This window comes from Cupressus sempervirens, chromosome 7, assembly GCF_028749045.1.
Source record: "Cupressus sempervirens isolate cs-2001-9-10 chromosome 7, ASM2874904v1, whole genome shotgun sequence".
NCBI classification, from domain to species: domain Eukaryota; kingdom Viridiplantae; phylum Streptophyta; class Pinopsida; order Cupressales; family Cupressaceae; genus Cupressus; species Cupressus sempervirens.
The window spans coordinates 432995260-433022543 of record NC_143124.1 but is presented as its reverse complement, the minus strand read 5'-3'; the positions used below and the strand labels follow the sequence as shown (position 1 = coordinate 433022543).

Sequence of the window (27284 nt, the reverse complement as noted above, 5' to 3'; positions counted from 1 at the left end):
TTGGAGAGAGGTTTTTCGGCTAGGTCTGGGGAAGCAACTAGAAAGGGCGCAGATTTTTCCTGCTTCCTGACCATGCGGCAATATCTGGTGGAAGGCCAGTTCGTGGCAGGGCTGGTGCTGCGGGGATGAGCATTGGTTTTCCGAATTTTACCAGAGAAGATGCAGCAAAGTGGTTTCATTGATTATGGGCTGGGTAGTGTTTTGGCTTGGAATCTGGGGTCTACGTGGCTGGACCACATTTTTGTAACACCAGTGGTCATTTTGCTATGATGTGTGTATGGGTTGGGTGGCAGTTTTTGTTGGGCTGGTCTTTGGGCTAGGTTGGTCTGGGAATGTTCACGACATATGGAGTTCTGCTTGCCTCTAATGGCATCTCATGATATGTAATCTCTTTTTTAGTATTAATACAAAGACTTCATTACCGATCAAAAAAAAATACTGGAAGTAGACCAGTAGCAGCCAGTATGTCAAAGAGCATCATCATGACTCCAAATATGTGTCTGCGTGTTACTATTTGAGTACTAAAACAAAAGCATATTTTCCTCTGGAATGTTTTGTTCATTTAAATAGGCTGTCTTAACAAAGTCCCAAGATTATAATGATGATATTTCTTCATAATCATGCAAAATCTCAGTTCAAATTCTTCCCATCATTTTTATGATTTGAAGCTAGAAATTCTGTAACTTGAATTTTTCAATATGGCTCATGGCCCCATCCAGGATGTGGCGGCATAAAGTTCTGGCGAGGTGGTGCATATGGTCGAGTCTGTATCCTGCCTGGATCTGGTATTCCATATGATTGGGGTCTTCCAAATTGAGGGTCTGCATGAGAATTCCACGAGTATACTTTAATAACAAAGCATGCTTTAAAATACATACAAATCAAACTTAAAAACATACAAAACAATATAAGAAATAAGAAACTTAATAAGATCCTCATAAAAATGAGCATTTGCAATATTTATTCACTGGTGAAAAAATGAGTTCAAAAATTCACAATAGGCACCTCCTAAACCAGAAAATTGTGCATGTGTGCATAAGAGAACGCAGCAGAGAGAAATTTCAAAGATCAAAACATCATAACATACTCAGAATCTTCCTTGTACAAACCTAGAAACTAACATGGACAAGACTTTTGCACCAACAGTACCTCAAATTAGAATAGCTTTTACCTGTGTTAACAGAGTAGGGGTCTCCCTGGCCTGGGTAATGTTGCTCTTTGTAACCCCTCTGGTCTAGACTTGGTTGATCTCTGTATCCACTCTGTGCTGAATATGATTGGTCTATGAAGCCCCTCTGGTTTGTGTATGGTTGATCCTGGAAATCCCTGTGGTCTGTAAATGGTTGATCCACCCTTGGAAACCTTTGATCTCCAACCTCTCTTCCATATCTGCCCAGTGTAGGATCAGCTGGCACTGAAAAGCTTCCCCTTGAGTCCCCAAATTCTGCTCTATGCCCTTGCATCATTTCAGGTGTTCCCTGCACCCTGTCTAGCATGCCATGGAAGCCTGGTGTGCTGTGCATTGTATCTGGTGTGCCACGGAACATCTCCGGTGTACCTCGGAATGAATCAGGTATACCTCGGAATGTAGCTGGTGCACCACGGAACATCTCTGGTCTACCTCGGAATGAATCTGGTGTACCTTGGAATGTATTTGGTGTGCTGTGCACCCTGTCTGGCATGCTCCGCACATCCCCAATCTGCAACACAGCATTACCCTACAATGCTTAACAATCTACTCAGCTATTTCACACAAATGTTCAATGTATAGCAAAACATATTATTTTTGGTGATGCAATTGAATAGGACATTTCACACTACGCAAGTCAAGCAAGATCTATTGTTCAATAGCATTTTTCCTACATTCCATTTGATGATTGGGACAAGATACCAAAAAACCATATCTTTGTTGCTTGCTAACTAGGTCATTCAGTATCTTATTCACAAAAATATTGAATCTGGCTGAATAGAAAATTCATTGACTTATTTATCAAAACAAGGTAATCAAGAAATCACATAAACTGCAACACTTAATTTCTAATCAGAATGCACCATTTATGATGTGGTGTTACAAATTTGTTGAGCTTTTCCATTTACAATTAACCCCTACATACCTTAGGTGGGCCATGCATATCATGATCCGATGAATATACCGGAGTACCTCGCCAATTGCCACCTGCAAGAATCAATTACAATAATTATGGACCTAGACAAGTTCATTTATGAATGTCATAAACCCATGTACATCAAATATGATTTTAGATTTCATATAGCAGATGTCAGAGAGAGAACCTGGTGCAGGAGTAACTCCTGTATGAAGATTTCTAGGACCAGTTACACTAGCAACAGAACCTGCACGAGAATAAGGTGAGGCATCTCGAGACTTTGTCATGCTCAATGCTTTTAGTTCACTCTTATCTGTCTCCAAAATTACATGTGCTTCTTCTCTTTTTAATTCGGGGAACCACACCTAAAAGGCCACATTGAAACCACAGCATTAAATAATTGAGTTAGCAAGCCAACTAAAGAAACAACCTAAAACTTGCATAAATAGACCAATTACATCAATAAGTAGTCGTCAATCACCTCATCAAAAAACTCATCAGATCCGCGCATGTCTTTGCTCGTTGGAAGTACATAATTTGCTATAAAACCAGAAAGTCTATTAAATAGAGAAAATTCAAAATACTCCACTGAAATTTTATAAAATCCCAATTATGTAGCTTGAGCAAGTTAATTATTACAAATTATTTGGCATGAAGAACCTCTTCAATAAATGCCTACAGATATATAAGACAACATAATACCTAGCATCTCGTTCACTGCTTCTGGAGGAACTTCTTTTCCCATCTCCTTAAAACGTTTTTTGGCTCGTATTTTCAGCTCTTGTGGAGGAGGGAAAATAACAACTGCAATCTGAAGTAAAAAAATTGAAGTATTAGAAATGTGCCATAAAATGCAGCATCTTTTTATTGGCAGTATTAGCAAGTCTTAAGTCTCAGCCATCTATCTGCATCACAGACAAAAATATTTACATCTGTTACCTTGCGGTAGTCCACAAAGGGCCTTAACTTGCGTTTTCGAGCACTCTTGTATACATTGGTTTGATCTAGGATAAAATTTCGGGGTATTTTGGCAGCCCTGGCTAATAATGTATTGAATATATTAGTAGCCCGGTCCATCAGCCGATCAAAACGCTCCCCATAGTTCCCTTTCCTCAGCAACCCATGAACCTGCAACATTTCCAAAATTCAAATATTCTTATCTAGTTCCCAAAGATACTATAACAAAATATTAGTCACAACTGCTAATACATTATTGGTTAACAGAATTCAATTTAATTTAGGTTCTTAGACTTATAAAATAATTTAAATCTATTTACCCTAAACACATGTACCTTCATTTGATCAAGTGCTAGATTTGTTCCAAGAAGCATATAACGCTTCTCTGGATGGCTTTTTACCCAATTCTCAGCCCAGGTAGTTTTGCCTGAAGCTGGAAGCCCTACCATCATTAGAACTTCACATTCCTTTACAGAACCAAATTGGGGGCCAATTACACCATTCCCATCCTTGAGTGAAGCATTCCAAGGCTTGTAACCTTCCAGTGGAACAAGGCCATCCTCAATGCTAAACTGCATCTGAACTACAACATTCTTCAAAAGTACATGTGGAAAAATTGCAGACTCCCAATGTAATTTCTTAAGGGGAGTATCTGTCACTTCAATACCCTTTGGACCCGAATCAAAACGTTTAGCTACACCTAGTTGTGACCCATTCTTAGAAAAGGAAATTTCAGCCAAAGGATGGCTTTCAAGGTTCACTGCACACAAAATAGTATCACCAACACTAAACTTTGAACCATAATCCAAGAATTTACCACCCGTTGAAAACTTTCCAGTACCCCCATAACCAAAGCTTTGGCCAGTTTCACCGAGGCTTCCCACATTGTCATCACCTCTTGAAACACCAACACGACACAAATTTTGCTGATCAGGGGGTGTATCTTCCATTTCAACAGGTTGTGTAGCAGTGACCTTACATGAGAAACAATATTTGCCACCTCTTATTCCTACAGAGGCACGAGCACCTGACCAACAGTATGCAAAGCCTTTATCATGCAAAGCATGACCCTGAAGACCATTATCTTCAATGTCAAAATCTGCACACCATACATAAAGCTATGTTAAACAAAAGAAAATTTGTAAGTTATATCATACTATCACAGGTAATGATTTAGAGATAAGACGAGTAAAATCAATCATATACAGAAAAACCAACAGGGTTCCATTAAATATACCTCATCATTGAAGCATTTGAGGATCTTATACTACTGAAATAATGAGTTATCAAAAAATAAAATTGGAACCACCAATGAATATCCAGTGTAAAATGTTGGCTTGAACATAATTGATTTTCACTTGAGTCCAAACAGGGTAAAATATCCATGTCACCTCAGAAGTAGTCAGAACATTATTACGCATAGAATGTTACCTTAAATGCATTTCCATTTCTAGAACCAGGAGTCACATCTATATTATTTGAAACAATAAATATTGCATAAACAATGCAGAACAGTAATATAATGAATGAAAATCTACCATGCCACTTCAAAAATCCTCCCCCTCAAAGGTGATGAAAAATTCTACCAGGATAAACTCATCAACTAACACAGATTATCTGACTCCCTAGCAGGTAAAAAAGCTGACCACAAAGGGGTTTGGTTCACATGGTCTAACTTCCAACATCAAGATAAAAGGATCTATAACAGGTTAGATAGATTTTATGTAAACGAGGATATTTTTTATTCTAGAAGAGGTAGTATTGATTCTGCAGTTCAGGTCATACCTTACACCTTGTCTGATCATCATCTAATCAGAAGCACAATATATCACCTTGGCAAGGTGGCTAATTCTGGGAGAGGAGAGTAACAATTTGCTCTCAATATCAACCTCCTTGGTGAAGTGAAAAGTGACATAAACATCATTAGACTTTTCAAGAACCTATTTGCAAGGACAACAATGCCATCATGAGCTGGAACCAGAAGGTGGATAGTTGGAAGGCTATGTTTCAAGCTGCAGGGAGGAAAAAAAAACTAAAAGCAAAAGATGATAGGCAGCTAAAAACCAAATTGCATAATTACCCTATCCATGCGAAAGCTTGCTTACAAAATGAGCCTGCATGTGTGGAGGCCAAGGAGGTCTTACTACAAGCCAAAGACTCAAAAAACTGTAAAATGCTAAAATACAAGGGACCAAAAACTAGGGCCAGGCTTTACTGGATCAGTAATGGGGACAGAAGATCCAAGTTTTTCTTCCATATGCTAAAATACAAGGAAGAAAACACTAGAATTGATTATGTTTGGGATGAAGGGGTGGAGCTCGAGAACCGAGAAGACATCACCAAGACCTTTGCCTCATCCTACAAAAAGGTTTTTCCCTCTGAGGATTCTGGTATGGTAAGGGGCTGGCCAGAGAAAAGATTAGACAAATCATCTCAAAGAAGGTATCAGAGGATGAAGCTAATGTATTGAACAAACCTATATGTGCTGCAAAATTCAAAAAAGCTATCCTGGCATTAAGCAATGACAAGGTCCCAGGGCCTGATTGTCTGCTAGTTGAGTTTTACAAAGACAATCTCAGTTGGGTCTGTGAGGTCCTACTCCAGGTATATTCTGAATTCGTTGACAAGAAGTTTCTCGGGAAAGACATTAACAGTGGTCTCATTAGGCTCACTCCAAAAAGACATAGAACACTTTTAAAAATTGGAGACCCATAACACTCTTAAATGTCTCATATAAGATTTTGGCCAAGTTGATTGCATTAAGGATTGAAGATACCCCTCCCCATGTGATGAGCTCCACCCAAACTGGATTTGTAAAAGGCCAGTATATATTAGAAAACCTGCTTACTTGTAGGGAAGCCATGGAATGGGCCAAGGAGTCCAACCAGCAAGTTTGCCTGCTCTTGCTGGACTATGAAAAGGCATATGACAGAATTGAGTGGAAATTCATTTTTATGATGCTTGGGGCCCTGGCTTTCCCCAAGTATTTCTGCCAAATGGTCCATACTCTGATGAATAATGTCAGGGCATGGGTACAAGTCAATGGGACCAAATCGGAGCCATTTGAACTCTCTAGATCTATGAGACAAGCATACCCTCTCGCCCCAGCATTATATGTAAGTGCAGCTGATGCCTTATTATATCTGTTGAGAGATCATACACTATCTCCTAGAGTTAGTGGGGTTTTGCCACCCAACAGTGAAGACCTGTCCACTATTCAATTGGTTCATGACATGGAAACTATTGTACAACTAAATGAATCTAATGCTTCCAACTTGAGAATCAAACTGAACCTGTTCTGCAATGCATCAAAGAGTGAAGTGTCACTCTCTAAATCAGTGATGTTGGGATGGGATCGCCCCCTACTTGGTGCCATAAATTCTCACTGGCTTGAGGAGTGCCTTCCTACCAAGTCAGATATCTAGGCATTCCCTTCAGTTAAACCCAATATTAATGAGATGTGGGGATGGGTCAAGGGCAAGATTGACAAGAAAATCAGCTAATGTAGGAGCCACTACCTTTCTCTGGCTGCTAGATTCCAGATCTGTCAAAAAACCTTGTCCTTACAAGCTGTCTAGAATGCTTCTGCTTGATGTTCAATCAAGCCCAAATCAATTATGTGTGAAAGCAGATCAGGGATTTTTTGTGGTCTGATGGCAAAGGTGATAAAAGGAGACATACAGTAAACTGGAAGTGGTGCACAATGGGGAAGGATGTAGGGATCTGGGCCTCAAGGACCTGAGAATTCAAGGAATTACCCTTGAATTACCCTAGCCATTAAATGGACAGCTAAGGTTACATGTGGTTAGGAACCTTGGAAAATTTCAGTAAGGCATAATATTGCAAGGGCAGTGCCTACTAAAGGATCATCCTGGAGGAACGCATCTATGAATGATATTCTCTCAATCAACTATCCATTTAAGGTTGCAGGATCCAATGTATTCATATCTGGAAAGGTTGGGAGATTGTTAGGCACTAGATCACTAATAACAGAATCATTGATGATACTGATGCAATTTGTGGATCAAAGTTGGTGTGGTGAAACCTCTTCCATGGAATCAAACCTTTGGCTCTTCTGCAGGGCTGCTCTGCTCGGACATAGGCAGTGAAGGAATGTAGATGCTAAGCTGGCAAGAAATTGGGCAGAAATATAATATTTCCCAATACCGTAGGAAAACTTATTATATCCTTAGGGATGCCTGCCGCAAGTTGAAACTGCCTAGGAACTGAACTGTGGTTGAGGATCGATCCTCCCAGATTAAATGGTCTGACGGCTTCACCTTGACCAGCACCAAGGCCAAATACCTGTTCCAGCTGCTCATAAACTGCAATTCCATCATTAATCAACTTAATAATATTTGGTCCACTAATTCCTCTACCTTCAACTGGAACCTATTTATGAAAGCTTTTTGGAGAAGATCTATAGAATCAAAAAACTTAAAAAAGGCTTGCTTTATGTGGATGTTCCCGCTACACAGACTGTCTGTCAGGAAACCATGATGATCCCTTCTTCTTTTGATCAAATAAACTCAAACCTGAACTAACTGACTTTTTGTCAAACAGTTGATGTGTAATCAATGGATCTTAAACAAGCACTATTTTAATATCACTTCACTGATTTACAACTCGGATGCCAAAGAAGAGTTATATTAACTATGAAATGGTGACTTCAAGATAGACATTAAAAGTGGGACAATAACATAAAATATTAAAATGTAATATCAAATCAAGATCTTAATAGCAACTAAATTCTGGGCGTAAACACCATTGACTGGACTCCAATTTATGTTTAGAATAACCAAGGCAATCAATACTGCATATGCGGTTAGATAAGGAGAATACAGACCCAATTTCCAAGGTTGCAGACTGCAAGCGTTTGGGGGATGGAATGCCCGTGCTGTTGCCATATGGGGGTCACTGTTAGACCATCTTAGACACCATCCAAAACCTTCATCGATCCCATCTGCTGTTCTTACAGTTAGCTCCTGTCCACTGCCACTACAGTGAAGGTATCCCATGCGGAGTATGCCTCGTGGGAAAAGCTTGGGGTGCCATCCAGCTTCCTCCAACTCTCACATGGATCCCTGCTACTGTCAGTTTGATGCCAGGCAGGGCACTGATAATGGAGGAGCCAATATCATATGAAAATAGATTCACACAAGGTCCTCCCACCACTATCCAGCTATGGGATAACTATCCTCTCTTCCTGCCGTCCAAGCACAAAACTACCAGTTACTGACTGTACATGCCAACTGCCTTGAACTGACTTCACCTGTCTTCCTTCTGCCGTTTAAGTTCCAACTTCTTATAAGCCCTTAATGTATCAATTCTAATCGCAGTTCTGAAGTGCGATGTGAGATACTAGGATTGCGTCTAGCCTCACTATTTTCCTCAAGGGGTTTCGTCCTTAGGAAATATCCAATCACATTTAAGCAACCTTTAGGATTTGTAAAATAACATATATTCATGGTGACAATCCCAATGCAACTACTTCCTTTTATAACCTCAAAGTGAGGGGAGTGCATACAACTAAGCAATGTGGGACAAAAGCCTGATTTTTGTCTTTTAGTCACTTAAGTCGTAAAGTGACTTTAAATAATAAAGTACTTTATAAATCAACTTAATAAAGCAATGTGACTTTAACCTTAGAATCTCCCACTTAAATATCTCCTCTATTGAAACCAAAAAAATTTTGTGGCTGGCTAGCATCCTATAACAAATGTTGTTAGCCTATTCGGATGGAAAGATAGACCAACTAGGCACCACTAAGTCTAGAGCAGAGAAGGGGACATTACAATCCTCCCTTCCCGGGATTGTTTGCCCTCAAGCAATCTCAATGTCGGATGTTGTAGGATTGACTCGCTTTCCCAAGCGGCATCTTCATATGGTAAATCCTTCCAGTGAGCTTCCTTTCTCTAACCTCTATCACCTCTGTTGGAACTAATATTAGTTTCCTTTCCTCATCAAGTGGAGGGAATCCAATGGAGGGTACTACACATTGACCAATCGCTTTCTCGAGGCAAGAAACGTGGAAAACGTTATGCATTCTGCTGTCATCTGGTAAGTCCAACTCATAAGTGACCTCCCCAACTATCCAAGTAATGCAATAAAGACCAAAAAAATTAGGCTGGAGTTTTGATACCCACTCTTCTTCAAGGAACTCTGTTTGTACAGTTCGAGTCAAAGATAAACCATGTCACCCAATTCAAAACTCCGCTCTATCCAATGGTGATCAATGTACATCTTCTGCTGAATCTGAGCCTAAAGAATGTTCTCTTGAAGAGATCTGAGAATGTCATGTTGATCCTGTATCCAACCCCCAACTAATGGTGCTCTATTGTCCTGCAAAGCCAGATCTACGAACGATAGAGATTCACTGCCATAGAGAGCTCGAAGAGGAGTCATCTGGATGGACATGTGGTAGGAGTTGTAGTAATACTCCCCTAGGTATAACCACTTAACCCAACTGTGAGGCCTCACCCCAACCCCTCATAGCATAGATATTTTACTTGCATTTTGATATTCGGGACTTTGATATTTTGACAGTTATTCGAGACTTAGATGGAAAGTGGCTTGTTTTATCTATTGATTTTGACATTACAATAGTGTTTCGCATTTATGATATGCACTAAGAACCTGATACTATGTATGGAATGATCGAACAAATATGGATGCAATTTTACACATGATAGAATAGAATATTATGATGTGATGCGAAATGTTAATTTGATTACGATGATTTATGATTTAATGTGATATACAGATAAATGTTAACTTGATTATGATGATTTATGATTTGATGTAATATGCAGATAAATGTTCATTTGATTATGATGATTTATGATATGCAGATTTTGATATTTTAACATTTTGAAGGATTTATTTGAAATAATTAGGAAAGGAAATTTAATTGAATTATGTTAATATGGATTACGTAACATTTGAATTATGTGCATGTATGATATATATTTTATGTGACCTCCTTGGACTACTAATGCTCGAGTTTAATGTGCAGGAAGTGAAACCATGAAAATTTTTGGGGGAAACAAGTTCCAAACCTATGTGAACACGGTTTAACCACGACGAATCTTTGGAAGATTCAAAAGCCTCATTGTGATGTATTTTATTTCGTAAATGTAAGTTGTCTTGTGTGTGAAATTGTTAATCTCAAAGATGCATTAGAGACATGTCATGATGATGTGGAATGTGCTTTTATGTGTCACTTGACACTTGTGGACTTTGTGTGTTAATGACATGTCATCTAGGGTTTTGGTCATGGTGGCATTTTACCCTAAAACTAATTACCTTGCTAATGAGTAAGTAAACCCACTTGACAAGGGGTAGGATGGGTCACAATCAAAGGAAATTCGAAATTGGACTTGGCTAGGGTTTTGAGGGGTCATTAGGTGGTCCCAAAGTGTCTTTTATGTCAAAATGAGCCACCCATATGATAGTATAACATGTTAGGCACCTAATTTTGACCATAATAGTGCCTAGACAGCCTAGGGGGCCCCTTTACCAATGCCTTCTTCCACCAATTCGAAAATGAAGTTGTCACATGTGTTCTCTCCCATGTTTCCACTAAGTCAAATATAGCAAATTTAGAGGGAGACAAGTTTGTAAGAGGAAGTGGCTTGGTGTTTCTACCAAAATAGATAGTGGGAAATGCCTTTTTAAAGAGCTTTGGACAAACTAGTGGGTTGTTCACCCACTCTCTAAGTTTAGAGACAGTTAGGGTTTGGAGGGAGACTAAGGAAGCTCTACAACAAATATCATTTCCTTTAGCCTGGACCAAGGTTGGTGTTCATACCATGACCTTTTTTTTTCTTTTAGCATTGTATAATGAATCTGCAAAACATGGAGCATTTGTTATGGGATCATGCATTGTAATGTGAATCTTTGTAGTGTAAATTTTGGTATTGTGTTGTAATGTTGTGAAGGTGTATTGTGTTCATGTGATTTTCTTGGCTCTCTTTCTTGATCTTCTTGTTTCCTTTTTCTTGATTTGAATGTCAACTTGTTAATAGGTGTGAAGACTTCACTCACCCTTGGGAGGGAAGAGAAGTCTTGGGTTAAGGGGTTAGTTGGGCTCAACATTGCAATTGAGAAAATCTACCTCATGGTGAGGAGATGTTCTTCTTTCATGGAGTATGGGCTCCATTGAAGACATATGCCTTTTGTTGTTTTGGCGGTATAAGTGCATGTGGGAGGAGGAGATTTGATGATAGCCTTAAGAGGCAAAAATGCAATTGCAATCTGATTTTGTGTTATGGATATGGCATTCTCCTCTTTGAAGAGTCCACCTTCACCCAATGTGTCAATGATTCCAATGGTGAATCAATGTGCAAACCTTGGAAGGGAATGTTATGTCTTGTCTTGTATGTTTCTCATGCATTATCGAATGTTGTGTGTATCTCGTTTGTACTTGTTTCCCCTACTCGGTGGATGGTTTCATAGAAGCCTAGGATGGGAGGTGAGCTTCCATTGTTCCAAATTTGTGTTGTTTTGCAGGTTTTGAAAGGATGGTTCCTATGAAAATATTAGGGTTTCACTCTTGGAAATGTTGATAGTTAAGTGTGTGGAAAGACTAATCCTTCCCATGTTACTCCCTAATGTGTTGGGATGTTGAGTTTCCTTTGTTGTTTCATTGTAAAGTAAAATGAGATCTACTTCTTATGTACATTCTTGTGGTTGTGTAAAGTGAAGTTTTGAGAAAATTGTATATAGTTGTCTTGTATGGAAATATTCATTGTAAGGAAGGGTATGTTAAAATTTGATGATCAAGCTTTTACACTTATGAAGATACATGCATTTAGATCAAGCTAAATCTTATGAGTTCTTCATAAAGGATAATCCTAGTATCAACTATGCAAGGCAGATTGAGTAAAATAATTGCAAGTTTCACATTATGTGATTTGATGTAATATGAAGAAGTTAAGCAATGAGACATTCCTTCCTATGTTGGTCTATAAATCAATTGGTAAAAACATTTCATGGTTGTTGTAGATCCTTATTGATATGGTTGGCTCAATTCGAAAACATGGGTGATTGAATCGTAAAATCATATATAATGCATTAGATACAATTAAAAGAAAGTTTTATTTTCTGATAGTTTATTGCATATGCATGGAAACTGATTCATTTGTTTTCACTTTCAAATAGATCCTTAGATGTGATAGATGTCTTAGCAACAACAAACTTGCAATGTAAAAATTAGTACGGAAGTCAACTTAGATCTTGGGCAACTCAAAATATGGCCTCCTAAAAAAGAGAAAGAAAATAAATGTATTAAACTTAAAGAGAAAACTTCCTGTAGCTTCACTTTTTAGTCTCTCGAAAATGTATGAGAATGCAAAAAAAATTGAAGTCCCTTCTATTGCAGACCAATATTTTATTCAGAGGAATGTCTTAGGAATCTTGTGCATAAAATATTAATTACACAATATCCTAACTAAGGGATAAGACTCAACAACTAATGAACACCTAGCTCCTAGACATTGTAAGAAAAGTCTCCTATGAATCACATGTCACTATGTTATAAAACCCAACAAAATAATAATAATAATACATAAATTTCAAAACTAAGTCAAGTCTAGGACTATGATAGGCCAAGGCACCTATCCCTTAAAACTAGGATATACTCAAAAGATACTTTCACCACCAATTAATAATAAAGTTCAAACAAAAATAAATATAAAACAAAAGCAAGGCTGAATGCATCATACTCTCTTTAAAACATCTAGGTGCATGTAAAAATGGTGATGTGACCCTTGCCTTGTACAAGGCACCTCCCCTGACACATGGCAGCCACCTTTGGAAAAAGTACGCCTCATTTTTGAAGCTCCCTTCTAGGCGCATGTGATGTCATGGGAGCTGGTACATGGTCTGACATATGTCAGAACCTTTTTCCTTGGTCACCTCACCTTTATTTGAGAATCATTAGGCGCTTGGTAAAGAATTTTTCCTTGAGCAAGGTTGGGGACATTTGCCCATGCATGTTCCTAGGAGTATAGGCACCTAGGGAGTAGTAAAGCCTTAGGTGGGGTAGGTGTTAGAGGTAGGTTGGGAAAACAAGGAAACAATTGCAAGGATAATGGGGTGTTTAGTGTTATTTAATTAGTGCTAATTATTTCATGGAAATGTATTAATGGTCTGACCAATATGTTAATATTTGTTAAAGTAGGTGGGTAGGTATATTTTGGGTTGGATTAATATAATTGTTTATGGTGTTTGGGATGGTAGAGTAGCAATGTGTGTTGAAATAAAGGTAGAATTATAAAGGTTAGTTAATGGTAATTATTTATGAATAATGTGAAGGGAATGTATGTAGGAAGTAGGTTGTTAGGAAAAAGAATACTTTAAGGATTTAACATATAGTTAAAGTGGTAGTTAGATTTATCAATAATTAATAATTAAAATTGTAGTAAATTTAAAAATAATTAGAATGGTAGTTAAAGTTGTAGTTAAGTTTATTAATAACTAAAATTGTAGTCAAATTTAGTAAAAATTAAAATGGTAATTAGAATTGTAGTTGAATTAGTAAAGTATAATGCTACAGTTAAACTGAGCGAGAACTTGATTAATGGGTCAAATGCAGACAAGATAGTAGTTGGTTGTCAAGTTGAGCATGCCCCTTAGTTAACTATATAAAATTTGATAATCCAAATCAACGTTATATAGTTGAAAACTAAAGTTCTAGAGAAATTAAAATTAAATAACTAGTGTATACACATATTTACCTTTTCAATAGTCCAAATGATGGTATAGGACTTGTTAGAAGCTTAACGAAATGATAATGTGCAAGAGCTCATTTGAAATTGAATACATAAATAAAGAAAAATAATAAAATAACAAAATAATGGAAGGGGGATTGGCATAAAACGCAACTACACTTTATAAGTATAAAGATACATACATTAACACACCTAACCATTCTCAAAAATTATTAAGTTCTTGAAAGTTATATGGATGTAGGAATGGTGTTACATTAGCAGACAATTGAATTATTAACCACAATGGTACCCAAAAAAAAAAAAAAAATTTGGTCGTCTTTTGCCTTGTTAAATTTAGGGCATGACACCAAGCCCTCTGCTAACCTGCCACATAGCTTCGGAGATTACCCTTCACCCATTTGTTTACTATCTCCATCTGCCCATCCTTCTGGGGGTGGTAACTTGTGTTGGGTGTCAACTCCCTACCTGTAAATCTAAATAGTTCCTACCAAAAAAGTGCTAAGGAACTTGATATCCCTGTCACAATGGTGCGAAGACGACCATGTAGACAAAAAACCTCTCGAAAGAATAATTCAGCTACCTGAGAGGCCAACCAATCTGCTGCTATGGCAAAGAAATGAGTGAATTTCATCAATCTGTCCACTACCCCAAAAATGGAATCTCTGCCCTGCACCCTCGGCAATCCTGTAATAGAGTCCATGGAGATACTCTCCCATTTGTACACTGGCATACAAAGAGGCTGTAATAACCCGGCTGGAAACTCATGCTCTGACTTGTTCTGCTGACAAGTCTGCCATTCTCTGACATGTTGGAGGACATCGTCCTTGAGGCCCTTCCATGAAAACATTTCCCTGACCTATCTATAGGTTTTGAAAAAACCTGAGTGTCCTGCTGATGGTGCATCATGAAGAGTTTCCATAATCTTACCCTTGAGTTTAGATCCTAGTACGAGGTAGATCCTATCCTTATAAAAAATCACATCATCAATTACCTTGTACATGTTGTCCATCCATAACTTGACATGCTTGGCAACTGGGACTTCCAATTTGCCGAAATGTCAAAAATAGCACAACATTCTACCACTAAAGATCTCTTGGAAAGCGCATCAGCCACTACATTGTTCTTACCCTTGACACACTCGATGTCAAAAAAAAGGCCTGAATCTTGCTGACCCACTTTTGTTGCCTTTCATTTAGATCCTTCTGTTCTAAGAAGTAGTGCAAATTGTTGCGATCCGTCCTAACTGTAAATCTACCACCCACCAAGTACTATATAAACTTGGCTAAAGCATGCATAATGGACAACATTTCCTTGTCATAGGTGGAGTACAGTCTCTCACCATCCTTGAGCTTTTTGTTCTCATAAGCGATTGGATGCCTATCTTGCATTAGAACTGCGCCAATCCCGCTCCCTAAAGCATCACAATCTAATACAAACATCTGAGAGAAATCGGGCAATGCCAAGCCTAGGCATGTGCTCATCTCACCTGTTTGAGCTTATCAAAGGTTACCTCTACATCAAATGTCCACCTGAAAGCCCCTTTCCGTGTGAGATCGGTGAGGGGAGCTACTGTCTGTGAAAAACCTCTAGCGAACCTTTTGTAATAAGAGCAAAGACCCAAAAAACCCCTCAAATCTAATACATTCCTCGAGGGTGGCCAATCTAGGATTGCCTGAATCTTTTCCTGGTGTACCTTTACCCCATCTACACCAATCACATGACCAAGGTACAGAATATCAATTAAACCGAATTCACATTTGGACTCTTTCACAAATAATGAGTGCTCCTCCATAATACTAAGTACCTCATCTAAATGTTGCAGGTGCTCCTCCCAAGTTTTGCTAAAAACCAAGATGTCATCAAAAATACTAACACACTCTTTCGCAACTATTTTCTAAAAATATGGTTCATGCATGATTGAAAAGTAGTCGGCGCGTTAGTAAGTCCAAATGGCATAACCAAGAACTCGTAGTGTTCATAGTGACATTTGAAGGCTATTTTATGCACATCCTCCTCATGAACCCGTATCAAATGGTATCCCAATCTGAGGTCAATCTTTGAGAAGTAAACTGTCCCATCTAGCTCATCCAATAACTCATCAATGTGAGGGATAGAGTAACTGTTCTTGATTGTCCTCTTGTTGAGAGCACGGTAATCAATACACATGCGAAGAGTGCCATCCTTCTTTACCAATACAACTGAAGAAGCAAAAGGAATAGAGCTAGGTCTGATGTGTCCCATGTCTAGAAGTTCCTTAATCGTCTTCTCTATCTCCTCTTTATAGTGTCTGGGATGATGATAAGGTGTAGTGATGATGGTGCCCTCCTCTAACTCAATGATTTGCTCAAACCCTCTATCTGAGGGAATGCCCGCAGGTGTGTCCTCAAAAACCCTCTTGTGCTTATCAAGCACTGGCTGAATGTCGATATGAAACTGTTGTCCTAAGTCTACGATAGCCTTAGATGAGATGAAACAGTGTGCTGCCCACTCCACATCATCATGCCTCATAATAGCCTCCATCCTGTGGGCTGAAATCAATTTGGGTTCACCCTCTGCCATAGCCTTGAGGATCACTTGTCAACCATCCTGTAAGAACTCTAGCTGCATCTTAGTATGATCAACCGTGTACCTGCCAATAGTTTGCAATCACTGTTTTCCCAGCATGGCATCTAGTCCATCCAAATCGACCACATAAAAATCTCTCAAGAAGTCATCAAAATGGATCGAGCGTCCTGACACCTTCCCTGTGCACTTCAATCTCTCTCCTCTAGCCATTCTAACCTCGAACTCAGGTATTCATCAATCTGTAATTTCCTCTTCATAACCCAATGCATGCTAACAAAGTTATGTGATGCACCTATATCCAAAAGACATAAAATACGCTGTCCTCTAACAACTCCCTTCAAACAAAAAGGATGCCCCGTAGGATCGCTAGAAAGGGAAGCTATGATAGGAGGCTATCCCTGAATGGATTCCTTCTTTCTCTCTCTGGGTGGTCATTCCTCACCTTCTTCCTCATTGCTGCCATCAACATCGCTGCCCTCCTGTGGCTCATCCTCCTCCTCTGAAAGTACCTCGACATAATGTATTTTGCCTTTGCCAAGGCATCTATGATCCAGTTCCATGGCTCTCTGCAAGTGAAGCATAGCTTCTTCCTCCTAAGTTCATTTCGTGTCTCAAAGTCCACCCTGGAAGGTCTAGCCTTATGTTGGTTCTTATTCTTTTGGAATGAAGTGCACCCCTTATACGGTTTCTTAGGAGGCTGTAATATCGAAGAGGGTGACTCTAGATCGTGTGTGATCTTAATAGCATCATCCAAAGTGTTTGGCTTAAGAACCTTAACCAAACCTCTATATCTATCCTATAAACCCCAGTAAACAGCATTACCTTATGTTGTTCCGACATATCTGGAACCATCACCGAAATCCATTAAAACTCGTCAATGAAATCATCCAGAGATCCACCCTGTCACAGCTGTGCCAAATCCCTATTCTATATCCTCCTTGTCAAAGTGAGTGATCAGCTTAGAGCTAGAAGTCTCATAAGACGTGATAAGACCATGATCCTGGGTGACCAGCCCATGATGCCACCAATCATATGTCACTCCCTCTAAATGCATCGTAGCAAATCTAATGGCTTCCATCTCCGACATGGGCTTAAGTTTTAGGTAGGTATCTAGCTTGTGAATCTAAGCTCTCATGGATGTCTTACTGCTGCCATCAAAAGTAGGGAGAGATAGTTTGTTCATAGCATGCTTCAAATCCCTATTTTGTGCTCTAAGTCTCCTATCTTGCTATGGTCTTCCTGTCTCTCTTTTCTGATTTAAGTATTCAATAAAGAACAAATTCTGTTTAACTGGGTCAGGGAACAAATCCCATTCATCGTACATTGCCATAACATTTTATGGCAGTAAGTTTGATGTCACAGGTGGTGCTACCTCTTCCTCTGAATTAAAAACGGGCATTAAAGGCCTATCAGTGTTCCATGTTGGGGCCCTAACAACTCGAGGTGATCTTGCCACACTACCACCTCCACTGTGATGGTTTGGGGCTCTCCTGTTAGCCGGAGCTAGTTGTTGCATAGTACCTACAAGCTGCTGAAGCGCATTAGCGATGTTGTTCTACCCATCTCTAATAGCCCGCAATGTTTCCCTTACTTCTCATTCCTGTTCAGTCTCATTATGAACCATGAGTGTTTTTTGCCTATTCAACCTATTTAGATTGTTCACCTGTTCCAAAAGTTAACACCTCATCCACTAAATAACTATCCTCTCCACTAAATAACTATCCTCTATGTCAAATTGATCTGAAGACTTTGTTTGTTCTGACTAAATTTATAAGGTTTCCTCCTCGTACCTGGCTATCATTTTTCCCCTTTAATCCAGCGTGTTACATAATAAATTTTCCCAACATGGCAGGATTTACCGCTCTGATGCCACTGTAATGATCCCTTCTTCATTTGATCAAATAAACTCAAATCTGAACTAACTTTCTTTTTGTCAAACAGTTAACACGTAATCAATGGATTTTAAACGAGCAATATTTTAATATCACTTCACTGATTTACAACTCGGATGCCAAAGAAGAGTTATATTAGCTATGAAATGGTGACTTCAAGATAGACATTAAAAGTGGCACAATAACATAAAATGTAATATCGAATCAAGATCTTAACAGCAACTAAATTTTGGTCATAAACACCATTGACTGGACTCCAATTTATGTGAAGAATAACCAAGACAATCAATATTGCATATGCAATTAGATAAGGAGAATACAAACATGATTTCCAAGGTTGCCAACTGCCAGTGTTTGGGGGATGGAATGCCTGTGCTATTGCCATATGGGGATCACTGTTAGACCATCTTAGACACCATCCCAAACCTTCATCAATTTCGTCTGTTGTTCTTACGACTAGCTCCTATTCGTTGCCACTGCAGTGAAGGTATCCCGTGCAGAGTATGCCTCGTAAGAAAAGCTTGGGGTGTCGTCCAGCGTCCTCCAACTCTCACATGAATCCCTGCTACTAGCGGTTTGATGCCAAGCAAAACGTCGATAATGTAGGAGCCAATATCATATGACAATATGATTCACGCAAGGTCCTCCCACCACTATCTTAGTTATGGGACAACTATCCTCTCTTCTTGCTGTCCAAGCACAAAACTATCAGTTACTGACTTGTACATGCCAACTGCCTTGAACTGACTTCAATCACCCGTCTTCCTTCTGTCGTTGAAGTTCCAGCTTCTTATAAGCCTTTAATGTATCAATTCGAATCGTTGTTCTGAAGTGCGATGTGAGATATTAGGTTTGCATCTAGCCTCACTATTTTCCTCCAGGGGTTTCATCCTTGGGAAATATCCAGTCACATTTAAACAACCTTTAGGATTTGTACAATAACATATATTCATAGTGACAATCCCAATGCAACTACTTCCTTTTATAACCTCGAAGTGAGGGGAGATGAGTGCAACTTAGCAATGTGGGACAAAACCCTGATTTTTGTCTTTAGTCACTTAAGTCATAAAGTGACTTTAAATAACAAAGTACTTTATAAATCAACTTAATAAAGCAATCTACTTTAATCTTACAATCTCCCACTTAAATATCTCCTCTACTAAAAGCAGAAGACTTCTATGGTTGGCTGGCATCCTAAAACAAATGTCCTGAGCCTATCCGAATGGAAAAATAGACCAACTAGGCATCATTAAGTCTCACGCCGAGAAGGGGACATTGCAGAAACCCTATGTGGAATTCAATATCTGTTCACTTTTTAAAAGACGTGAATCCACCCACCACTTGTTTTTTGATTGTCTACTTTTAAAAGAAAACTGGAGATTGTATTCAAATGATATCTTTACTACTATGCTCCACCAAGTTTCTGGGACATGGATGACAAGGGAAAGCAAGATGGGATTTTGGGATGGCAAAAAAATTTGCCGATTTTGGGTCTGGGAAGGGACAGCAAATGGGGACGGCTATATAACAGGGAAAATTAAAATATAAAGAGTAATTTAAAATATTTATATGAAAACATGGATAAAGCATGTACTTATACATAATAGAATCATAAAATATAAGATTCAGCAGATTTCATATGCCAAATTTGTGTTACTTTGAGAGTCAAAGTCAAAATCAAAGTCCCCTAGGTGTCTCCAAGTCTACGGGACATTTCCGAGATTGGGATGACTGAAAATATTCTAGGGACTTATCCCCAAGTAACAGTGCTTTACTATCTTGGATGTTCTAAATGTGAAGTTCTTGAGCCTCAATAAATGCTGTAATTTTTTGGTCTTTTTTATCTATAGAAATTCTTTGCTGTAGTTAAAAGTTCAATAATGATGAATGGTAGAGCTAGGTACCATACCAAGTCTCAGTGGAGACTCATTTTCTTTATATCTCTATGCAGGTTAGAGTCATTATGAAAATGAATGAAGAGAAACTCTTAAACCTGTTACACAGAAGATCTTTGACCATGTTTTGGTGGGAACTTTCCCATAGATTCACCTGGGTCGGAACCACAGGTAGGAGATCACCATTTGAAGAGGCATTTCACAGGTTCACTGATGAGCTAGATGAGCAGAGGCAGCAGATCAGACATGAAAGAGTCAAATCAATTGCAGCTGTTCCGCTTACAGTACTTCCCCCAGCAGCCATAGCACAGGCACATAATAATATTGGTGATGATCGCCCATACAGGCAGTTTGTTCAGGAAGAGAAAGTGTTGAGATGGAGTGATGACCCACTAGGCTGGACTGCTTGGGTTATAGATGAACTAGATCAGACATGAAAGAGTCAATGTGATTGCAGCTGTTCCGCTTGCAGTACTTCCCTCAGCAGCCATAGCACAGCCATGTAAAAATATTGGTGATGATCACCCATACAGGCAGTTTGTTCAGGAAGGAAAAGTGTTGAGATGGAGTGATGACCCACTAGGCTAGACTGCTTGGGTTCCTTGAGACCATAATGAATTGTAATTGCAGTGTCATCTTTGTTTTGTACCTATTATTGATGTATCCTCAGTCATTCTTGTTATAACTCAGCACATAGTATGAGGACTCTATTTGTTAGTTAACAGTAGTGTGGGAATGCTCAACCCTTTTGATTGCACCTGTACATTATAATTGATTATGTAAAAGTGACTAATAAAAGATGTTGAGTCCTGAGCTAGCTTCAAGATAAATATCTTACTCGAATTCATGTTGTTTGTATCCTACCAGCATGTTCCTCTTGTTGTTGTTATGAATTTCTTCTCTCATTGTTGCTCCTGTGATGCTTGCAACTTGGTCTCATGAAAGATTTTCATTGCACTCAGTTTCTCAGCTCTCGTGGTCTTAGTTGTCTTAATGCATCTAATGCTATGTCGTTTCTTGTCTTGGTTTGCCCCTTTTCAGTTTTCTTTGTTCGTGTATCTTCTTTCCAGCATCAGATGGATGCTGACTTGGCGTCAGTTTCTTATGGCAATTCATCTTCGTTGTCTGACTATGATTTCTCCATTGTGACATTTTGGTTCATTGTGGCATACCTATATCTCAGCATTTTTTTTGGCTTGTTGCATTAATGGGTTACATAATATTCAATAACGTATATTCTACTTCTTATGATAACCTCAATCAACTCATGTGCCACAATTCTGAGAATCTAAAATTGTATATCTTTTATCAGTGTTAAAGGTAGACTCGTCTCTCCCCTAGGAGACACGTCCTGAAGACGCAGATGCATCTCCGAAGGCCTCAAAAAAGGTTGGAGACTTCATGACAAAGTCTCCAAGTCCAAAAACTGAAGTTTCCCCGAAGTCTCCTGATTAAAAAATAAATGTAAAATATAATACTAGTTATTTTATGTATTTTGGCCCTCATTTTAATGTTTTTAATGCAAAAAAAACAAAACCAATGACTTAATGATTTAATTATTTTAATATTTTATTTAATAACTTAAAAACATTAGATACACTGTCAATCTTTTATTTTTATTCCAGAAACCAGCCTGACCAAAAATAATTCATTAATTAAAATAATTTAGAATATTATTTAGATAATAACATGGAATCCAACATGGAGAGTGATGATTTTTTTGAGAGCATGATAGCTGAAGACCTTGAGATTGATGATCACAACATTGTGAAGTAGATGATACTGATAGTACCATCATCGTAATAGATACAAGATTAATTTCTGATTTTTGTTATTGTACAGGTTTTTCATTTTTGTTTGCATATCAGCAATTTAGCATCAACTTAGATTTTTTTGAATTTCAAATTTGAATATGTAATGATAATCTTAGCGATTATTAATCTGAAAAGATGATGGTCATATGCAATATTAAGAAATCATATACGACTTTGAGATACAGTAATTTTATTATGTGAGTTTTGAACTATTTGACTCTATATTAATGTGACATTATTATTAGTATTTACTTTAGGCTTTTAGTTTTATAGTTTTACTATTATGAATTTAGTATTAAACTCTTTAAACTGTTAAAAAAATATTGCCGTCTCCCAGTACCCCCGTCTTCTATTTTGAAAAATTGCCATACCAGCACCAGTACTGATACCGCAGACCTCCAAGTCTCCCCATCTCACCTTGCCTTTTATCTAGCGGTTTATGTTTTCGGCAGTCTTACCTTGGGTGTAGCGTTGTGGAATTGAGGTGTCTCACGTGTTGTAACGGTTATTCATCAAAGAGATACATGCTCATCTGACTGAGTCGGGTAACTGGATGTTGAGTTATCGCTATGCAAGATAGGACTCTCAGAAGCATCGTCTGGTGTATATCTGCGATGTGTTTTCTGTGATTGAGATAGGCAGTGGCTGGTGAACAGGAATACAGAGTATGGGTACGGGACTTGGTATAACAGAATTGTGATAGTTCCTGTGATGGCAAGATTTTCTTATCCAGACACTCAAGACCTTGGCACAACTGATGTCCTCTTGTTCTCATGGCAAGTGAGATTTTGTTTTCACATTCTAGTCAGTCGCATGGCATGTTATCTGGACATTACAATTATTCATTTTGAAGCCTTGGCTATTTGGATTATTATCTGTGAGGTATTATCTATTGTGGTAGTTTTCTTGTGAACATTATTAAGCGTGCAGTTTGATCTGGCATTGTTTTCTGTAGATGACTATTAATACTGCATATAGTGTTCTTCATGTATGTTGATTCTTTAGTTGCAGTTATTGTAAAGAGAGTAAAGTGTAATCTTCTACTGTTAAGGTTCAAAATTTGTGAGCTCTATGCTGACACACTGATTATTATTCAATAAAAGGGTATTTTTTGGTGTGCCTGAGTTTTTCCCTCAAGTAGGAAAGCTTTCCCAGGGTATCTCTGGCGTTATGGTGTTTTGAATTTATCTGTGAATTGTTAATGCTATTCAGGCTCGAATACATCAACAAAAGAAAGAAAATTTTGAAATAAGTGGAAGAAATCAAAGGATGAACAAGAGAAGGGAGTGGAAAAAGTTATGTTCCAGTGCTATTTTTAGTCAAAACATGAGATGCATAGCATGTTTTATATAACTTGTTTTTGTTGACATTTGATTTAGAGACACCAATGGTCATGCTCTCAAATAGCTCTATACCTGCATCAATGGCATGCTTAGCCAAATGAAAGCTATTATTGCTAATAGTGACCCAACCCTGCAATTGTCTAAAAAGCAGATTCATCCCATCATCCCAAAATGGTGGTTGAGTTGAACACCCCTGTACACATGGTTGCATATTTATTTATATATGATGAAAATAAGTTGTATGCTCTACAAATTTTGTAATATGTGAGTTTTTGAAGAATTTTTTTACAAATTTATGTATTTTAAGATCGTTTAATATATTTGCCGAATTAGTGCCTATTTTTTCCAAGTGTTTTGGCAAGTCCCAAGCTGTTAGAAATTTTGGGCCAAGTTGAACACCCCTCTACATTTGGCTTGCATATTTATTTATGTATGATAAAAATTAGTGGTATGCTCTACAAATTTAGTAATATGTGAGTTTTTGAAGAATGTTTTAACAAATTTATGTATTTTAAAACTGTTTGATAAATTTACTCAATTATTGCCAATATTTCCCAAGTTTTCTGGCAAGTCCCAAGCTTTTAGAAATTTTGGGTCAGTGGAACCATAGCCAAGTCCATGTTTTCAACTATGATAGAAATAATTGATTATGTGATTAAAAAACAATCAAATCTGTCAAAAAATTGAATTAAGAAAATTTAAAGGAAGCATATGAAGCAATACACATTACAAATACCTGAGAGACACAAATTTATGTGGAAAACACTAGTGGGAAAAAGCCCACCAATAAAAGGACATTCACAGTTGTATGATTCAGGATATTACATTCAACAGAATACATCTATGCCCACAGAAAATCAGTGTTTGTGTAATGATGATTTGCAGATTTAATGGCAGGCCATAACATCCGCTTGTTGGCCATAAATTTTTGAACATATGATTCCATTTATCTGGAGTTTTTTGGATAGCATTTCTTATCCCTGCAGACCATACACTTTGCAAATGTAACTGCAATCAAAAGAAATAGGTAATACCATGTCATTGGGGTGGGTGCATTGCTGACTGGGTGAAGTGTTATGGTTTTGAGCCATATTTCTTGATGATAGGGGGGTGCTAAGACCTAAAAACGTTTCATGTTGTTTGTAATTGTTAATTTGGTGTCTTCTTTTAAGTTATGATGACATTTTAGGGGATATACCTACTGTTTCAGTGCCATATAAGACATGTACAACATCTGACATCAGTTTCCAGGTTAATACATCTTCCAGCATAATGTGATGGCGTTTGGCTATGCTCTGTGATGATATTTATCTTCATGATTGATTTGTGGCTCACCGTCCAGACCTACTGCAGCATGTTCTAATAGATATTAGACATACAACTCTCCTCATAATCATCAAGTGATATTCTTCTTGGTTTCATAGAATATCCAAGTTTTTTGGATCATATTAAAGAAAGATACAACACTATGCTCTGACCTTGCCCATCCCAAGATCCAGGGAATCCAAAGAGTGGAAAAGTTACTGCATTACATCCTGTTTACAGTTGATGAAATTTTCAAAAAAAATTAGGCGTTTATAATACAGAAAACTTTGATATATTTTCTTTGTTGAGAAAAATGTATAAAGGAAACTCAACTAAAAAACCCACACCATGTAAAGCAAACTAAAGCCCAAGGGACACTCATAAAGTGAGTGGAAACTAAAGACAGCCATATTAATACAGCCCACAAACTCCCCAAGGCACATCATAAATCCAAAAATGGGTTCAATTCATATCAACATTACATTTAAATATACATGAACTAATAAATTATAAATTTCTTTTACAACTAAAGCTCATTAATGTTTGTTGCCAATGTGTGTGTGTGTCTCCTCAAACTAGATGGTATAGCTGCATCACCCCCAATGGAATTGGCCATGGCATCGTATTATGAATGTGATGAAAACCCCAGCAATGACAAATATTACAACAGAAGAAGTCTTCCACAAGTAATTGACAAGGTTTAACAACTTACTACCAAAAACTTGTGAGTTACTCATCTGCAAGTATTTAAGTGAACAACTTATGAACTAGTTTGAACTGCAAGCATTTGCAAGTTTTGTGCGTAATGAAAGGGATTTTCAACTAGAATTTACATATATCTCTACTATATTGATATGCTGGTTCTACGGTGTTAATGAAATCAAACCTCATTAAAGAAGTTCGGGGTCTTTGACTAGTAATTGACGAGTTTTGCTAGTCACTACCAAAAACGTATGACTCATCTTGGAGCATTTAAGTAAATTGCTCATGAACTAGTTTGAATTGCAAGCAATAGCAAGTTTTGTGAGCAATGTAAGAGTTCTTCAACTAGAATTTGCATATCTCTCTACAATTTTGAAAAAAATGTAAAAAATAGTCACATTTAATATATACCTAGATTGCAGTCTGCGGGATTAAGCTGTACTCTTTGGGCCACCTCGTCGCCATCTGTGCTCAACTTCAATTTTTTGGTATCAGACTGCTCCTCAATCTGCGGTGCAGGACGTTGCTTTCCCTTTGATGCCATCTTCACTTCTCAACTCCTTGCTTCTCTAAGGATTAAAATAAGAGCTCTCCACTAGGCTTTACGGTAGCATTTGGTTAAAACAACACTATGGTTTGGCACAGACTAAACCCTAAAAAGTGTAGCCTAAAACCCTGCAAGTCTGAAAACAGAAGGCAGAAACTACTGTCAAATGGGTATACCAATATCATGAAAAGCAAAACGCATGCAGAAACGAATGAAGCAATTATCTGATGGTTGAATTTAGCTAATTAAACATTACCCGCTGTCCATTTGAACCTCTCACCAGAAACTCTAGGGGCCTATTACGCTTTTCCTCGTTTAGTTAGATGAGCTTTCGAAAATTGTATAAAGGAACCAGATGATAACAAATTTGACGAGGATAAAATGGATTCTTAATCAGGAAAAATGAGATGCCCACTTTGAGATTGTTTGCAAAACAGAAAAGGGTTACTTACCAAAAATATCAGCTCTGCACGACCACAAGTTACAATTAGTCACGGAGTCTGACGACTGGTACACCCTAAATGCTCCGCACAATATTATTATTATGAATGTACTGTTTTCCTATATTTGCACCCAGCAAAACATTATTCGCGAATTCTGTCTCAGCTATTACAAATGCCTGGCAACAAACTCCTTTGCTCTCACTCTTGTTTGTATACGCGACTTTAATTTAAGTCGGCATAAGTAGTTGCTATAATCGTTGAAGAGATGATGATTATGATTTCCGCGACTTACTCGGCAAGTTTCAAAGCAGGAATTTAGGAAATTTGCCATGGTGGTCATGATTTTACTAGTCCCGACTTGATAAGGGTAATTCATATATTTCAAAATTGCTTTAGTTTTTCGTTAAATTGTTTTAAAATCATGTTGTAAGGCAAACAATCTCCTTTGTCAAATCAATTTTGTATTGAAAAATCTTTTAAACAAATTTTACTAATAAATAAATAATTATAATTATTTTTTATTTTTAAAAAAAATTAAAAATATTTGTATTAAGAAAAATAATATGCATTGAAAATCTATATTTCATTATTTTTTATAAGAATATATTTAGTATTTTCCTTTTAATAGAATATTCTATTTTATTAAATATTTCAAAAATAGATAAATTATTATTAAAAAATTATTGATTAAAAATTTTTAAAAATATAAAAAAGTATCATAGATATCAATTATAAAATACTTAATTTATTACAGTAAAAAATATTTATATTACATTATATCTATATTTGTGTTTCTGGACTGACTTTAGTTTTTATTTTAATTTTTGAAAAAAAACTCTTCAAAACTTATAATTCAAATGTTTATTATATTATTTTTAAAGTATGTTATATTTATAATAAATATTAAACTGGTTGTGTACTCTCAATTTTTGTAGTTTTGTGCATGCTTTGAATGTAAGTTGACTATGCACTTTATGGATTGA

General features: G+C 37.5%; 1 protein-coding gene across 1 annotated transcript; it reads right to left on the bottom strand.

The window, feature by feature from the left end:
• Window positions 1-483: 483 nt before the first annotated feature.
• LOC149547404 (uncharacterized) lies at window positions 484-26515 on the bottom strand. Its single transcript, XM_089791631.1, has 10 exons — window positions 26311-26515; window positions 25723-25994; window positions 3398-4161; window positions 3045-3233; window positions 2808-2916; window positions 2587-2645; window positions 2293-2470; window positions 2115-2176; window positions 1172-1700; window positions 484-821 (listed from the first exon to the last, which is right to left on the bottom strand). The coding sequence occupies exons 2-10, from the start codon at window positions 25853-25855 to the stop codon at window positions 694-696; spliced, it is 2151 nt and encodes a 716-aa protein (XP_089647757.1). The 5' UTR covers window positions 25856-25994; window positions 26311-26515; the 3' UTR covers window positions 484-693.
• Window positions 26516-27284: the final 769 nt, after the last annotated feature.

Bases quoted from the DNA above. Each gene is read 5' to 3' on its own strand.
- LOC149547404 (XM_089791631.1), bottom strand. From the start codon at position 25,855: ATGGCATCAAAGGGAAAGCAACGTCCTGCACCGCAGATTGAGGAGCAG. The intron at 4,162-25,722 runs GTATATATTAAA...TATGGTGTGCAG, and splicing joins TCCCGCAGACTGCAATCTAG to ATTTTGACATTGAAGATAAT. The intron at 2,917-3,044 runs GTAACAGATGTA...TTTTTACTTCAG, and splicing joins CCTTTGTGGACTACCGCAAG to ATTGCAGTTGTTATTTTCCC.